The 17,264-nt window shown below is 52.1% G+C and overlaps 1 protein-coding gene across 9 annotated transcripts in view; it reads right to left on the bottom strand.

Annotated features, from left to right (window-relative positions):
• The window catches only part of SPOCK2 (SPARC (osteonectin), cwcv and kazal like domains proteoglycan 2), a 90,732-nt gene that overhangs the window by 68,826 nt on the left and 4,642 nt on the right, over positions 1-17,264 (bottom strand). For 2 of the 9 annotated variants that reach the window (XR_013161518.1, XR_013161517.1), the window contains exons 1-3: positions 6,900-7,077; positions 6,600-6,714; positions 4,898-5,012 (exon numbers count right to left, since the gene is read on the bottom strand). Coding sequence is in view for 5 of the 9 variants with exons in the window: in XM_077125002.1 (XP_076981117.1) it covers positions 4,898-5,012; positions 6,600-6,714; positions 6,900-6,945; positions 7,279-7,287 (285 nt within the window). In the remaining 4 variants the exon portion in view is untranslated. Of the gene's footprint in view, positions 1-4,897; positions 5,013-6,599; positions 6,715-6,899; positions 7,078-7,278; positions 7,288-17,264 lie in introns of those variants that run through there. The other 7 variants (XM_077125002.1, XR_013161519.1, XR_013161520.1 and 4 more) reach the window with 7 other exon arrangements.

Raw genomic sequence — 17,264 nt, 5'->3', positions numbered from 1 at the left:
TCTTCTCCAGGGCACCCGTCTCCCCATCGCTTACCACCACTGATCCCCTCACCTGCTTTAGCTGACTACTGCCCGTCCCTCTCTACCTTCCTGCCTACCCTCCTCCTATGTCTCTGTGTAATTTGTGGTTGGCTCCCTCCCTTCTGGAACCTTCCCTCTGTGGCCTTCTGACCACAGCCTCCAGCAGTCTTTCCTCGGTTCTCTTAAAAACACACAGCTACCATCTTCTCCCTGACAAGGTGGGGCGTGACTCCCAGGGATGAGCCTGGTCCTGGCATGGTGGGATTGACAACCCCTCTGGACCAAAACACAGAAAAGAAGTGTAAAAAAATAAGGCATCAGATGCACTAGGGTAACTTTCCAGAAACCTACAACCTCCAGATGGGTCCCTGGACCTGAGAAGTCCTGAAACCTAGAGGGCCCAGCCTCTCCAGAACATCAGCTAGTTCCATCCCCCTACCCCCCCACCCCATATTACTGACAGTCCCTTCCAACATGAAAAAGTTAGAATGGCCACAGCCCAAATATCCCTAAAGAGAGGGATAGAAAGAGAAGGCAGGGTTTAACAAATGAGTGTGATTGCTGAATCATTATATTGATATTTCTTTTAGTCTCCAATATCTTAGAGCCGCTAGAAGTAAAAGCCTAAAATTGTGGAATGGTAACCCATACCGAACTCTAAAATCTGTTCTACAACTAATTGTGGCGATGTGCTTTGAAATTTATTGATTTTTTTGTATATATGTTATTTTTCACAAAAAAAGGAAAAGAAAGTAATGATATATATATATTCAATGTTCTGGAGCAGCTAGAAGGAAAAATCTGAGAGGATCTTTATGGTAGCCCATGACAAACTGGGATCTGTCCCGTAATTACTTGTTGAAGAGTGTTTTGAAAACTATTGCTTTTTTCTTTCTTTGCTTTGTATATATGTTATATTATACAATAAAAAATAAGTTTAAAAAAATAAGGCATCAGTGAACAAGAAAGATCAAATAGAGCCAAGAGACTATTCTGGAGGCTACGCTTATGCAAGCTTCAGCTAGATATTGCCAATTGCTATGGTTTGCTAAACCCCAACCAACATCACTCCTGTTGACTCTTGAGAGCACCTAGGGCTCAAACTGAGACTCTATAAAGGTTTCATGCACTGTTTGCTTTCCTGAAACCTGTAATTCCTGGAGGGTTCCTAGGTCAGATAAACCCTAAAACCCAGAGGGACCAACCTCTCCAAGATTATCAATTAATTATACCTCCCACTCCTTTAGTGTTGACACCCCTTCTCAACATAAAAAGTCGTAAAGGGCGTTGCCCATGGATCCCTATAGATTGGGAGAGGGATCAGAGGAGAAGGAGGAGGTATACCAGAAAACAGGATTTAACAAATGAGCATGACTGCTGAATCACTATATTAATATGCCTTCTAGCCTCCAGTAGTTTTGGAGCAGCTAGAAGGAAAAATCTGAGATGGTGGAATGGTAGCACATGACAAACTCTGGGATCTGTTCTGTAACTGCTTATTGAAGTGTGCTATGAAAATTATTGCTTTTTCTTTCTTTGCTTTGTATATATGTTATGTTTTACAATTAAAAACATTAAAACATGTTGGTTTGTCCAGAGTGATGCCCTGATAAATCCCAGAGTGATTTGATCAGTGAATAAAAAAGTATTTGCCAAATCCCCTTTGGGGAATGGTGAGAATGGGGGAAAATTCAGCCTCCCCATACAAAATTTATGTTTTGACTAGTGCATTTCCTAATATAACTTATGTAGACAGCTTGATTGAACACCATAAGTACTTGGAATCTTGGGTAGGACATGAGATTTTGTTGGTTTGTCCAGAGTGATGCCCCGATGAATCCCAGAGTGATTCGATCAGTGAGTGGAAAATTATTTGCAAAGTCCCCTTCAGGGAATGGTGACAACAGGGAGAAATTCAACTTTCCCAAGTTGAATTCTTGATATTCTCACAAGCAGTGCAGACAACCAAAGCTATAGGCTGAGCCCCCAGACTTGGGGTTTGCTCAGATGAAACTTAACCCCACAAAGGATAGGTCAAGTCTACTTAAACTTTAGGCCTAAGAGTCACCCCCAAGAGAACCTCTTTCATTGCTCAGATGTGGCCTCTCTCTCCAGCCAACACAACAAGCAAACTCACCACCATCCCCCTGTCTACGTGGGACATGACTCCCAGGGGTGTGGACCTTCCTGGCGACGTGGGACAGAAATCCTAGAATGAACTGAGACTCAGCAGCAAGGAATGAGACAAAGTGTCAATGGCTGAGAGATTCCAAACAGAGTCGAGAGGTTATCCTGGAGGTTATTCTTATGCATTACATAGGTATCACCTGTTTAGTTAAGACATAACAGAGAGGCTGGAGGGAACTGCCTGAACATGTGGAGCTGTGTTCCAGTAGCCATGTTTCTTGATGATGATTGTAGAATGATATAGCTTTCCCAATGTGACTGTGTGATAGTGAAAACCTTGTGTCTGATGCTCCTTTTATCTACCTTGTCAACAGATGAGTAGAACATATGGAATAAAAATAAATAATGGGGGAACAAATGTTAAATTTAGTTTGAAGTGCTAGTGATCAATTAAAGCGTGTGGTAAGAGGTATGGTATGTATAATCTTTTTTTTTCTGTTTTCGTTTTATTTCTTTTTCTGTTGTCTTTTTATTTCTCTTTAATTTCTTTTTCTGAATTGATGCAAATGTTCTAAGAAATGATGAATATGCAACTAAGTGATGATATTGTGAATTACTGATTATATATGTACAATGGAATGATCACATGTTAATGTTTTAGTTTGTTTGTTGTTAAATTTTTTTTTAATTAATAAATAAATTAATTTAAAAAAAATTCAACCTCCCCAAGTTGAATTCTTGATATTCTCACAAGCAGTGTGGACAACCAAAGCTATAGGCTGAGCCCCCAGTTTTGGGGTTTGTTCATATGAAACTTAACCCCACAGGGGATAGATCAAGCCTACTTAAAATTAGGCCTAAGAGTCACCCCCAAGAGAACCTCTTTTGTTGCTCCGATGTGGCCTCTCTCTCCAGCCAACACAACAAGCAAACTCATCACCCTCCTCCTGTCTACGCGGGACATGACACCCAGGGGTGTGGACCTTCCTGGCAACGTGGGACAGAAATCCTAGAATGAGCTAAGACTCAGGATCAAGGGATTGAGAAAACCTTCTCGACCAAAAGGGGGAAGAGTGAAATGAGACAAAGTGTCAATGGCTGAGAGATTCCAAACAGAGTTGAGAGGTTATCCTGGAGGTTATTCTTATGCATTAAGTAGACATCACCTTGATATTCAAGATGTAATGGAGAGGCTGGAGGGAACTGCCTGAAAATGTACAGCTGTGTTCCAGTAGCCATGTTCCTTGATGATGATTATGTAATGATACAGCTTTCACAGTGTAACTGTGTGATTGTGAAAACCTTGTGTCTGATGCTCTTTTTATCTACCTTGTCAGCAGACGAGTAGAACATATGGAATAAAAATAAATAATAGGGGGAGCAAATGTTAAATTTAGTTTGAAATGCTAGTGATCAGTGAAAGGGAGGGGTAAGGGGTATGGTATGTATAATTTTTTTTTCTGTTTTCATTTTATTTCTTTTTCTGCTGTCTATTTCTTTTTCTGAATTGATGCAAATGTTTAAGAAATGATCATGATGATGAATATGCAACTATGTGATGATATTGTGATTACTGATTATATATGTAGAACGGAATGATCATATGTTAAGAATGTTTGTTTCTTTCTTGTCATATTTTTAAAAAAAAATTTTAAAACTAATTTTAAAAAATGTTAAAACACACACACACACACACCCAGAGCTACCATCTCGTGAACACGTACTGATTTTGGCTTTCTGCAAATGGCTTAAGCCTGGAGAAGCCCCTATTCCTTGCTGTGAGAGCCTTTCCCCAAGCCTGTCGCGTTTCTCTCGTGGGCCGCCCGCTATCAGGCAGGGGCTCCTGGTGGCGTCTTCCAAAGTTCCCTCGTTCTGTTCCCGGCCTGCCCTGGGAGGGAGGAGCATGTTCCTTGTGCTCAGCAGAAAACACGGAGGCTCAGACGGGCCTGGGACTTGCTTCACCCCCCGCATGAACCGCAGCTTCCTGCCGCGGCCTCTCTCTGCCCTCGAATCTGTGACACAGCACTCCTCTCACCCGCCTTCCTCTCTGTCTCCTTTTCATCCCTCCTGCCTCCTACACGGAGCTCCTGCCCTCAGCCTGCACGCTGCTCCTGCTCTCTCCCTTCTCCCCGGTGTCGCTCATCACCCACTGTGGGGACGTTTAATCCGCACCTCACCTCTGGAGGCTTCCAAAGCCCCCAACCCAATCCTAACGGGCTGCTGGTTTGTGCCCTCCCAACCCCAGCAACTCCTGACTCCTCATTGTTCAACCGGCATTTCTATGGCCCCTTAAAGTCTATTAAATGCTCTCACAAATAGTGTCTCATTTAACCCCCACAGAAATCCCATAAAGTGGGGGTTCGTTCTCCAAACAACTGTTCTTTCCACATCATCGGCAAGCGGAGGAATCAAATTCTCCTCTCCCAGGACACCCCCGTGCTGGCTGCTGAAAGCTTGCCAGGTCCCTCCGTGCTTCCCAAAGCCCTGATCTCACTTTGACATCTGTCCACATGTCCCAGGCCCTGCCCCCCCCCACACATCTGCCTGAGGCCAGGGCCAGGGGGGTCTGGGTCTGGCAGATGTTTGGGCAGCCCCAGGTCAGGGCTGCAGGGCCTGCAGCTGCAGTGTCCTTACTACTGTTTGCTACATTGAAGGCCTGATTGGGGGGGCCTCCCTGGCCCCACGTTGGCACCTGGAACCCCTGGGGAAGCACCCCCGTGAGTCGTCCCCCCTGGGGAAGGGGCCTCACCACTGAGCTGTAAGTGTGACCATCAGAGCCACAGACGGAGGCAAGCTGGGCCATGTGACAAGGCTTGCAGACGGCGTCTTTGTTTCCATGGAGTTTCAGGGTAGGCTGCTTGATCCTACAAGAGGAGAAGGATGGGGGGAAGCGAAAATGAAACAGGGCAGGGACACGGGAAGGCAGGGCGCACGAGACCCGCTCTAACAAGAACTGGCCCCAGCAGATGCAGCCGCCTCCTGCCCTGCCCTCTACCGCGCCCCCCACCCCCAGCCAGCCACCTTCCCCTTCTGGACCCATGGGTGATTCTCCTCCAGCTCATAAGGGGGGAACCAAGGGGGCACAGACCCCACTTCCCCTTTCCCAGGAGTTACTGTGTGATAGGTAAAGGGGAGGAACATTTCCTTAAGGCATCAGACCGAACTCAAGGGTGCAAACTGACAGACTGTGGACCACATCTGGCCTGCAGGCCTGTTTTCCTTGGTCACCAAGGTTTTGTTATTACAGGTTGTTTATTTAAAAAAAAATTTTTTTTTAAATTAGAAGTTGTAGTTTTACAGAATAATCATGTAAAAATTACAATGTTCCCATATGCTCCTTCCCCATTATTTATACTTACAAAATAGGAGAGTTCACATACAAATCTGGATTTCTGGCTTTTCTTAGCAAAACGGAAGATTTGGTAGTCCAGGCCATGAATCCCCACATAGCTAATAATGGGCTGTGCCGAGAAGCTGCTGCCCCTCTCCACGGGCCTGTGCTCTACAGAGGGTCCCTGGCCACCCCTCTTACTCATGTCCGTCACCTGCCAGACCCCTGTGGGCATCTAACATCGTGAGCCTAAGTCTCTGAGTCTATGATTCAAAAAAGGGAAATGGGGGTCTTGTAGCCAGGCAGGTTTTGTACTTGGGCTAGAACCAGGTCATGCTCAAATGCCCCCCACCTTACCCTTCTCCGTGAGCCTCAGAAGTTAGAATCTTAAAGACTTCATGAAGTCATTGCATGTCAGAGCTGGAAGACCCTCAAACTACCTGGTCCAATTTATTGGTGTCACAGACGCAGACGCCAATGCTGAGAAAGATGTGTCTTTACCTGGGTCCCTCAGTGTTTGGGGATTGTTCTCAGGTGCTTTGGTGGTTTTAAAATACAGCCATAAGTTCTTTGACATCCCTCCCTTCAAAAGATGGAGACTAATTCCCCTCCCCTAGAGAGTACCTACTGACTTGCTTCTAATGAATAGAAGGGGGCAAAAGTAATGACGTATGACTTCGAGGACACTGTAGCTTCTTCCCCGTCTCTCTCAGGCACTTGCTTTGGGGGCAGACTGCTGCCATGTGGTGAGGATACTCCAGCAGCCGCATGGAGAGGTCCACACAACTAGGAACTGAGGCCTGCAACCAACAGCCATGGGAGTGAGCTTGGAAGCAGAGTCCCCAGCCCTGACCATGCCTTCAGATGCTGGCAGCCCCCGCCAGTGTTTTTATTATAACCTCATGCTAGATCTTGAGCCAGAACCATCCAACAAGACTACTTCTGGATTCCTGACCCTCAAAACCTATGTAAGATAATCACTGCTTGTTGTGCTTCAAGCCACAAAGTTTGGGTATTTTGTTTTGCACCAATAGATTACTTAAGATAAGAGAGAACTCAGTGAAGCCCCTGCTCTTTGGGCAAACCCTCTCCAGGGCTCCCGGCTCCTCACACCCCTCACCTGTGCTCCAGCTTCTTGCGGCTGATGCACATGGCCCGCTGGTAGCCCTGGGCAATGCACACCTTGTGTCGGCTGCACTTCACCTTCTGGCAGGGGTCCTTGGTGGTGTCCAGGGCTGCAGGGACACAGGGTCAGGACACAGATCAATAGGGAAGCAGAGCCAGGGAGCGCCCAAGTCCCACCCCACTTGGGTCTGGCTGCTCAAGGAGCCCCTAAGGCCCGGGTCAGGCTCCTCCACTAGTCTCACTCCTCACGGGCATCAGTCACCTTCCCCCTGGCCCCCTGGGAGGGACAAATTACCTTCATCTCCTTGCTGATGGTCCTCCCAGCTCTTGATGTAGTCATCCTAATGGACAGGGGGGTGGAAGAGGAGGGAAGGGCTCAGATTCTCATCCCAGAGCTGAGTAAGTGGTTGGCTCAAATCCAGGGCCAAGAAGAGGAAAGGGCTGAGCCTAGGCTTCCACGTGAAAATTCCCTCCACCCGGATGCTCCCCACCCCCCAGGCCCTGCTCACTGCCTCCCCCAGACCCTGCATCCCCCCAAATCCAAGTCTAGAATCCTTGCTAGCCTCTCCCTGCAATTCCTCATTCTCCCCTCCACACTGGATGCTGGTAGGGAAGGGGGAGAGGTCGGGACGAGGGTGTAGAGGCCCAGGCAGGGAGGGGGATGGAGGACTCACCTCCACCTCCTGGGATCAGGAAACAGCAGCAACCACGGGCAGCAGAGCAGGAGAAAGAGAAAGAGAGAGGAAACTCAGTGTGAGGCCCACCCCCAGACCACGTGGTCCAGCTCCCCCAACCTCACCATGCAGCTGTGGGTGCTGGGCAGTGACCTCTGACTCCCACTACTGGAAACCCACAGTCCCACACCTTCACGGCAGGGAGCTCATGGCCTGGTGCCCCCAGGCCTGCGCTGGGAGTGCTAAGCGCAAGGCCCAGGGCTTGGAGTGGGTGAGGCCCTCTCTCTTCTCCCAGCCTTGGAGCTGGTCCCAACAGCCCTGCCTGGGCACCACTGATGTCAGGGGACTCATATTGTTCATGGACAGTGGCTCTCATACCTGGCCCCTGCTCATCTGGGAACACCACTCTTCCTCCCGCCAGGGTCCTCCCTCGGCAGCCCCCTCTCCAGTCTTCTGCCCGTGTGAGGAAGACGGAGAAGGGCCCTTTCTTCCAGGCTGTGCGGAGCTGTTTTCAATCCAAGGTCTGATGTTCCTGTGCATGGAGCAGCGCTCACTCGAGTGGAGCGTGGAGTGAAGGGGGGCTGTGCTCCCTCCCAAAGGTGATGGTTTCCATGGCTAACACAGCCAGCTTCAATTCCTCGAGTCAGAGGATACTGAGAAGGCCCTCAGGGGCCATGTGGTCCAGCCCCACAGTGAGCAGGGTGGCCAGAAAGAATATGGGAGAAGGGGAGCTGACCCCACTTACCCCCATCCCAGAACCCAGGTGTCCTGGCGCCCAGGCAGACCTCTCCTCACTACAGTGCACAACCTGTCTCACCTGCTCTGGCCTTGGGGGCCTCGGGACCCCAGCGTGGCCAGGAGCAAAGCAGCTCCCACCTGGGCCAGCTCCTTGGAATGAACCCCCACCTTGTTCTGGTTCCCCCACTTTCCCCCTGAGAAAGAGGCAATTTTGAAAATCAGCAAATGGCTCAAGAGCGACCCTGGTGGGAGCTCCGCCAGTTCGGTGGGGAGAGGGCTTCTGGGACAGGAGGCTGGCAGTGCCAAGGAGCCACCTCCAATGTGGGCTACAGGGGCTCAGAACAGAAGCCACGCTCAGCTGTGCCCCTCACACTGAGTACCCCCCACTAAGGATCAGCGGGTGTGCAGGCCTGGGGAAAGAGGGCACAGGGCTCCTAACTCCAGAGGGCACCCACGTGGGTCAGCAGCTAGCATCGAGGAGGGCACCCACAAGGGTTTTGGTAGCCCACAGTTTCTGAGGCCTCTGAAGCCTTCCCTGGAAGCTGATAAACATCAGAAAATCAGGAAGGAGCCCAGGTATTTATCAGCAAGACTTCCAGCCTTGGGCAAAGGCCAGCAAGAGGCCGGAGCTGTGCAGGCAGTCAGCCCACTGAGGGAGAGTGCATGCAAGGGTGGGTACCTGAGGGTGTGCTTTGCACCCCGTGAGGATGCACTGGGCCGTGGGTGCAACATGCACATTCACAGGTGCATATTATGATGCAGGTGTGTCATGTACGTGCATCGTGCCATGTACGTGCGAGTCATGTGTGCACGGGAATGTGTGTCCCCACTCAAGGGCAGTTGTCTATATGCACACCGGTAAAGCCACAGTGCCCACTGGGTGAGTGAGGAAAACAAGGACAGTTTGAGGCAGTGCAGCCAATGTCAGATGGTTCTTATCCAGAAACAAAGTAACATAACCCCTTGTGGGAGCAGCCTCCAGTTTTCACACTTTGGTCCTGGGACCTTCCTTTGGCCTCCCTGTCTCTTCCAGTGAGAGAGGAAGGGCGGCAAGAGATGGGGGTGTGAGGAATTAGGGGTGGGCAAGATGACAACAGACCTCTCCCCTGTAGGAGTCCGGCTTGTGCTGGCTCTGCTCCCTCTTTTTGTCCCACTCTCTCAAGATCTTTGCTTCCACGTGTGTGTCTGTCCATCTCTGTCTTTCTCTGTCTCTCTTTATCTCCTCCTGGCTCTCTCATTTGGTCTCTCTTCCCATGCTCTCACTCTCACCACATCTGGCCCCCACACATGTCCAAGCAGCCCTCAGACCCAGAAGCAGGCAGAGAGGAAGAACAGAAGGAATTCCTGGCTCAGGGGCACCCCCAATTCTGCAAGGCATGATCTGAGTCCCCCTGAGCTTCTGGGCAAGCTTCTGAGGCGGTGCCAGCAGATGAGAAGTGACCTGAGCACAGCTACTCCTGCTTGCTGGTAGGAGGCAGCACTGGAGTGTGGGCTTCAAGGGGCCCAAAGGGGCCAGCTCAGAGCCAGCCCTTCTCCAGGAGCAACTTGGGATGGAGGGATCCTCACCGCAGCATCCACCCTATCACAAATGGGAAGACGAGGCCAAGAGTGGCCAAGTGGCTGAGGCTGGGGTTTCAAGAGTGGGGGCAAGATAAGGGGTCCACTGGGCTGGGGGGAAGGGTGAGGTTGTAAAGAGAAGAGGGACGTGCCGGCATGTTGAGAATCAGGTTATGAGTTACCTGCCCACAACCTATAAGGTTTGTGTGTCCCCTAACCCACTCCCACCAGCCCTGGAGAAGGGAAGGGACCCGCGGCCTCTGTACCAGGCTCCTCTGCCCCTGGGGACATCAGCTGAGTGCCTCGATGCCTGCTCACCCCCACACTTTGGGCCCACCTTCATGCCGTAAACTCCCATCAGGCTGTGAGCAGATGCCTTTGGAACTCAGAACAAAGTGGGTTCTCAAAGGTCAAGACCAAGAACTTTCTATTGGAAATTTAGGGAAAGTGGAGGGAAAGAGGGAGTTCTAAGAAAGTATCTTTTCAGCAAGTCTTGGCGGTGAGTGGTCTCTGCCTAGTCCCCCAATCCAGAGGATCAGCAAGGATAAGTTTCAGCCAAGGAGTCAGCCATTGGGTCCACCAGCCTGCAGGGATGGAACCCCTTCTGTGCACAAGGGTGGCCCTTGGTTCTAGCTGAGCTCTCTGCCCCTGCTGTGGCCACACGGCAGTGGGTGAGTGGCAGGAGGCCTGGTGGTTCCAGACCAGGGTCCCCACTCCCAGGAGAGTGGAAGCAGCCAGCTGGAGAGCGAGGCGAGGAGAGGCAGGCCTGGAGGCAGGCAGGGCCCCCACCTGGTGGTCCCCTGGGCCCTTCGGACAGGCACCTTGATCGAGAGCCTCAGCGCCCATCTCAGCTCTCATTCAAGGAGGTGATATGTAGCAGGTGCCTGGTATCCTGGAGCTGTTGTTGCTGAAGAGGAGGCCAGGGATTGAGGTGGGGTGGGTGGGAGAGGAGCAGGAGAACGGGGCACTGTTGACACAGAGGAGTGAAGAGGGAGGCCAGCGGGAGGGTGGGGAACAGCAGGACCTGAGGAGACTCGCCCCTGTGGGGTCCTCAAAGGAGGGGCCCTGTGCTGGTTTGAAACTGTTATGTACCCCAGAAAAGGCTATGCTCTTTTCATCCAATCCTGTGGGGCAGGCCTATTGTGGGTGGAAGCTTTTGATTAGGTTGTTTCCATGGAAATGTGACCCCACCCCATCAAGGCGGATCTTAGGCCGCTTATGGAGCCCTTTACGGGAGACATTCTGGAGACAGCTCAGAGCCGAGAGAAGCTAAGGGAGAAAGGAAACGCCCCAGGACAAGCCAGAAGGACCACAGGAGCTGAGGGAGCCATTTTGAAACCAAGCCAGGAGAGAAGGGCCAGCAGCTGTCACCGTGTGCCTTTCCATGTGACAGAGGAAACCTGGATGCCAGCCACCCTTCTTCAGAGTCAAGGTATCTTTCTCTGAATGCCTTCACTGGACATTTCCATGGCCTTAGAACTGTAGACTTGTAACCTAATAAATCCCCTTTGTAAAAGCCAACCATTTCTGGCATATTGCATTCCAGCAGCTTTAGCAAACCAAAACAGGCCCTTCCAGGTTCAGAGACACACTTAGGGGCCCCTGAGTTCTGGTGTGGGCTCGAGTCATTGATAAGCTGAAAAAGAGGTGTTGTTGGCAGGTGTGAATAATTCCCCTTAGTGCAACAGTGTCTATTTATGGCACCTAAGTGGGCTCATTATCAGCTGCGAGAAATGGCCCAATAAGGGACCCAGAGTGCCCTCAGGAAGCAGGAGCCCCGGTTCCAATCCTGGCTCTACTGCCAATCCCGTCCTCACCTGGAAAGGGGCATTTGGAAGAGCTCAGGTCTAGGGCTCTGGGGGCCAAGCCAGCTCCCCCCTCTCTGTCTCCTTCCGCACTGTGTGGTTCTCAGCGTAGGCTGCACACTAGAATCGCCTGAAGAGCTGCTTAAATCTGATCCCCAGGTGCCACCCAAGACCCCTGGAATCCGACTCTCTCGGGTGGGGCCCACGTGAGTGCCCCAGGGCCAGACTGCAGATCGAAGATCAGCCAGCTCTGCACCCTCCTCTCATACTTTGTTCGTCTTCTCTGGTTTCTCTGCCTTAGGGATGAAAAAGAACAGCCGTCTTCCCTCCCTCCGAGGGTGCCTCTCGCAAAGAAAATGCTCACCACAGGAGGAGCTGGCTTCCACCTTCAGGTCTCTCCCGGGGAGCACATGCTCGCCCCCACTTTAAAAGATCAAGCCCAAAGCCCAGGAATCGTCAGCGCCTCTGCCCTCTCTTACCTCCCACATCCCACCAACCCCATGCCCTTCACTCCCACTTCTTAACTCCCTCCAGTCTGCCCTCCTCTCACCACCCCCACTGTTCCCACCTCACTGGCCTCACCCAAATACCATAGCACCTACTCACTGGTCTTCTGCCTTCCCTCCATCTTCCCCACGCTGCAGCAGCCACAGGGATCTTTCTAGAATCCAATTCTGATCATGTTTCTCTTTCCTTAAAACCCTTCACTGAATGTGCGGTTGGCTCTCATTTTGGGGGGAAATAAAAGGGTGTGTGTGTGTGAAAAAGATTCAAACCAAAATGTTAACAGTGGCTTCCTCTGGGGGGTAGGAATATGGAGAATTTTGTCATCTTTTAGCCTTTTTCAAAAATTTCCAAAATTTCTATAATAAGCATGTATTACTTTTGTAATCAGAGGGGGAAAAAAAAAGCAACCCACAATAAATACAATACTTTAAATGCCCTTCCCTGGTTCCCTAGCACTCACAGAAGAAAGTCCATCTGCTCTCCATCTGTGTCTGGTTCTTCCGGTTCCAGATCTTTCCAGGGTGTCGCAGCCTGGCCGGACCTTGGGACAGCCCTCTCCACTCCTGGAATGTACGTTCACGTCCAGCCCCACAACTTCTCTTCATCTTTCAAAAACCCAGCTGGGGCATCCTCTCCCCTGAGCCCTCCTCAGTAGGCCCTCAAGCTGACCGTACCTGGTCATTCATCATTCCCGTTACCCAGTGAAGCCAGGCCCTGGCTTCTGCTTCTGTCCGCCCTACCCAGATGGTGGGTTCCTCGAGGGCAGAGACCCTGTAAGGGTCCTCTCTGTGGCCCTGCCCTAGCACACAGCGGTCACACTCCTAACAATACCTAACCTCTTTAGCACTCGACATGGGGCTCTGCTCAGCACTGGACATCCTTGGTCCCATTCGCTCCTTGCTACAGACCCTAAGAGGAAATTACAGTTCTTATCCCCGTTTCTCAGGTGATGAAACGGAGGCGGGGAGAGGTTAAGTGACTTATCCAGGTTCACACACCCCTGGTGCAGCAGCCCAGACGAGTGATTCCACGCACACCCCTAACCAGGGTTAGGTGAGCACCCCGAACCGTCCTGCTGCACGAGCGCTTGCTGACGAGGAAAGCCCTGGGCAAAGCGGCTGGAACCAGAGGCTCAATCCCAGCCCGTGGTGGTTTCTTCCACCCCACCAGCGCTGCCTTGATCCCGAGGCAGGGAGTCCTGCAACCAGGGAGTGAGGGGTTGGCGGCGGTGGTGGGGAGACACCTCGGGGGCCCCCCCCTTCTCCAGGCACTTCCCCGAAACCCCTTCCCACGTCCCTGGCTCCGCAGGTTTGGAGCTAACCCATCTCCTGCTTTGATCTCTGCGGCTCAGCTCGGTTGCCATGGAGACGGGGCCCACTGCGCCAAACTGGGGGGAGAGGCATTGGTGAGTGCGCAGGCCTAGGCCGGCTTAGGGGGCACACGCTGGGTGTTCCCAAGCACTGTTTACTTCCTGTCACTTTAATTAGCACCCAAATCACCCGCTCACTTCACAGCTTGAATTAACCCACTCTCTTCCAGCCTTTCCATCTGGTGGGGAGGATGGGACCCAGATCAGCAAGTTGAGCAAAGGAAGAGCAGACTTCCAAGGCCCTGATTTATTGGGGTAAAAACCACCCCAGGCAAATTTCCACCTGCCCCTTTGCCTCATGGTATGGTGGTGAGACCGGGCCCCCGGCATGGACTCAGGGCACCGGGGTTCAGCTCAGCCTTACCACTGGCTGCCCGTGAGGCTGTGGGCTGGAGGGCCACTTCCTCACTGGACCCCACTTCCATGCCTTTGACACAGGCAGAACCATGTGGCCTTCTGCCCTGCGGTGTGGAGGGGCCCAGTGCGATAAGAGCTGACGGAGCACTCTGCAAATTGTGAAGCTCTGTACTTTCAAAAGCCAACCCGGCATCACTGAACCCCAAGTTCTTTAGCCCACACAGTATGAGCCTGGAGGGGGGGGTGGGCAGGAGACCCTTCAGGGTCTCACAGTCACAAAGGGCCTCAAAGATAAGACTTCAAGCACTGTCTCCAAATGAAGATATTCAGCTAGGGGCACACGGACAGGCCTGAAAGGAGACCTTCATCATGAGGCTTTAAATAAACCACAACTTTTGTAGCCCTGTTACATCATTTTTTAATAGATCAAGAACCTCTAAAATGGAAATGGGCCAGGCCCCTTTCAATCTCGGAGAGGCCCTGAACCTAATTCTACTTTCACCTCATCCTAAGCCCCCCACCCCCTTATATGCCAAAAGGGAAACTGAGGACCTGTTCAGAGGCCATGGAGCCCCTGCTAGAGCCCAGGCCATTAGGGAAGGCTCCGGAGTGGGATGGGAACCTGGGCTGGGGCCTCCTCTGGCTCCTCCCCTGGAGACAGCAGCAGAGGGCCAGAGAGCCAGAGCCAAAAGGAGCATGCGACGGTGGAGGGTGTGCCAGCTGGGGCTCCTTCTCGACGGAGGAGGGACACCCCTCCCCAGAGCCCGCATTTACCCACTCAGGCAGCTCACTCCTGGGGTGGGGGGACAAGAGCCCTGGCAGCTGGTGTGATTGAGGCAGGTTGGGAATGGCCAGGGATGGGGGCGCGGTGGGGGGTTGGGGATCATTAAATATTTGCTCCTCTCTCACAGAGGGAGTGGCAAAGGCTGTTTGTTAGGCTGGACAAACAGAAGGAGACAGGCATCTGGGAGACTCCCACCTCCCACCTCCTCTCCCCTCCGAGGAATGTCCTAGGAGAGCAAAAATATGCTTATCACTCCCTGCATGCCGGGAGCTGTGACTGAGCTCAGGTATGCCCAGAGCCGACACCCACGCCGGGCACCCCCTCCTAACCGCTCCTGCGACTCCAGTGGCAAAGCTATGGGTGCCATGTGCAAACCACCTGGGGCAGCTACCCCAGCCCTCAGGTTTCTGCTCCAGGCAGTAACCCAGGCAGTCCACGGAGTGTAAAGGGCAGAGGACAGAGGAGAGGGTGTGAGGGAGAAGGCTCCTGGGTTCTGTTCTGAGCTGCCTCTGAAAGGGCCTCAGTTTCCCTTCTGGCATATGAAGGAGGTTGGCAGGATTTCAAAATGAGGGATTTCTGTGGAAACCTAGGCACAGTGTATTGGGAGAACATTAGATCGTGGGAGAGTTGAGGTCTTAGGAGCCTCCCTTCCCTGGGTCTGTTTCTCCACTAGCAAAATGGATGTAGCAGGTGGGGTGGGCTTAGTCTCCACAGTTCTATGCCCTCAGCTCTTCCAAACTGAGAAGTTTGAGAGGTGTGAAAAAGGAACCTGAAACACTTCAGACTCTTACACATCCTCTGGTCCATGCAAGGGAACAAGGGACCAGGGAAGGAGCCAGAAGGTTGCAGCCAGGAAGAGGTAAGATGGCAGCCTGGCCTGTGTGTCCATCCTGCAGAGTGCAGCCTTCACCTCCGTGCAAACATTAGGGAAGAACACAGAAGGGGACAGGAGGCCCTGCCTTGTGGAAGCAGTTCTCCACCAAGGGAGCTCCTCTCCTTACCCACCTACAAGCCTGATGGGGTGACTGGCTGGCTCTGTGGGGAAAGGGAGAGAAGCTCTGAGTGTCCCCCACTACCCAAGGAGAAAGGGACGGGCTAGCTCCAGCCAGGACTGGGACAATTTTCCTCCATGTCTCATTGCTCACTCCCTATCCTATAAAGAAACCATCAGAGAGTCAAGGATCTGGGGTTCTCAACCTTTCTGAGGGTCACAAAGAGGAAGAAACCTCCCAAGTGACCAATGCAGCCCAGAACAGAGCCCTGGCTCCCCTTCACCCTGCGCTGCCTGTAACCTTGACCTCAGTGCCCACTCACAGTGCTGCCACCTGGAGCAGTCACCACCTAAGAAACGAGAGGGAGGGGTCAGAAACGACAGCCTCTCACCATCTACAGTCCCTGCATTTATGTTCCCTGCTGTGTGCACAAACACCCTGTGCAAGGCTCCGAGGAGAGGGGTAGTAAGGTGTACAAACGATCTATTCCTAGACCCTGCCTCAGGGGGTTATGATGGGAGGAACATGACAAACACATTAACAAAATAACAGTGGGAGCGCACTGGAGATACAAGCCTACGTTGGAAGCGATGCCACAAGGCAGCACTCAACACGTACCAACTGAGTTTATGGCCAATAAATGCTGCAGGAACCCTGAGGAAGGGGCTAAACCTGCAACTGCATGCTGGTCGAGCCCAGGGATGGCAGAGGCTGGCATGCTGCAAGAATGCCATCATCCTATAGCCTGCAGGTGGGCCGAGATGTGCCTACCAAGTTTAGACACAGTGGTGTCTAAATTTTGTCTCCAGGCCGAGGCTTAGGCACAGTTTTCCTGACACAGCCCTAAAAAGACCACACTTGCACCTGAAAGGACACAGGTGGAAGGCGGTATGCCCATCCCCAGCCAGAGGTTTCTCAGAGATGCCTTCAGACCCCATTTCCCAGCAGCGTCTAGCGGATACACACCCTTCCCTGATGTACTCGCAGATGCTGAAACCCAAAGACTTGTAACCCAGCTTGGAGTGGGGGTGGGGATAGAAGGGAAGTCTCCAATGGAGGAGCTGTCCATGGGCTGTAGTGCCATCCTCCCACATCACAGGGAGATGATTCTGTTTAGCCTGACCATTAAACCAATGGGAAAATCAAGGCCCAGAAAATATGAGGTGACTCTCCAAGGTCACATGGCTAGTTCTGTCCTCTCATTAGGAAAATAAGCAGAGAACTCTCTCTGGGCTCTTGGGGGTTAGGAAAGGCGAGGGGTCCCCACTCCTCCACACAGGCTTCTGACCTTTCAGAGAATGGGAAGGGGTGGTGGTGACTTTTCATCCTCTTCAAACTGCCTGGAAGATGAGAGGAGCCGATGACAGCCTCTCCCCTCATCTCTGGTCAAAGAAAGAATTCGTCTCCTCCTCTCTTCCCAAGGCCCAGAGCACCGCTGCATATTCAAGAGTCCCCTTGCATGTTGACATGGCTCTGGGAGATCCCAGCCCCAACCCTTCCTTCAGCATGGGAGAGGGGTGAAAACCAGGTGCAGGAGGAAGCCAGGTAAGGACCACCCTCCCATCCCCAAACCCCAACTGTGGAATCCATCCTGACCCAGTTTTGGGTTCTTCTCACCCACCCACACTCATCCACAAACATCTGTGCAGCTTATCTGCACACTTGCAAATGTTTGGGGGTGGGGGCTGGTAATAAGAGAGTCTCTTTGTGGCTAGTCCTTGTATTGACCTACTTGGTGTCTATGAAAACGTGGGAGTCAGTGCAGTGGGCAGGCAATGGTATCCCTGGGCCAGATCACAGCATGCTGGTGAAGCACCCAGCAAACAGTAGGTGCTCAAACCTGCAGTAATGAGTCCACTGGAGAATTAGTCCTCATG

Source organism: Tamandua tetradactyla, chromosome 13, assembly GCF_023851605.1.
Source record: "Tamandua tetradactyla isolate mTamTet1 chromosome 13, mTamTet1.pri, whole genome shotgun sequence".
In the NCBI taxonomy this organism is placed as follows: Eukaryota; Metazoa; Chordata; class Mammalia; order Pilosa; family Myrmecophagidae; genus Tamandua; species Tamandua tetradactyla.
The sequence above is the reverse complement of the archived record's forward strand: the minus strand, read 5'-3'. Positions and strand labels throughout refer to the sequence as shown.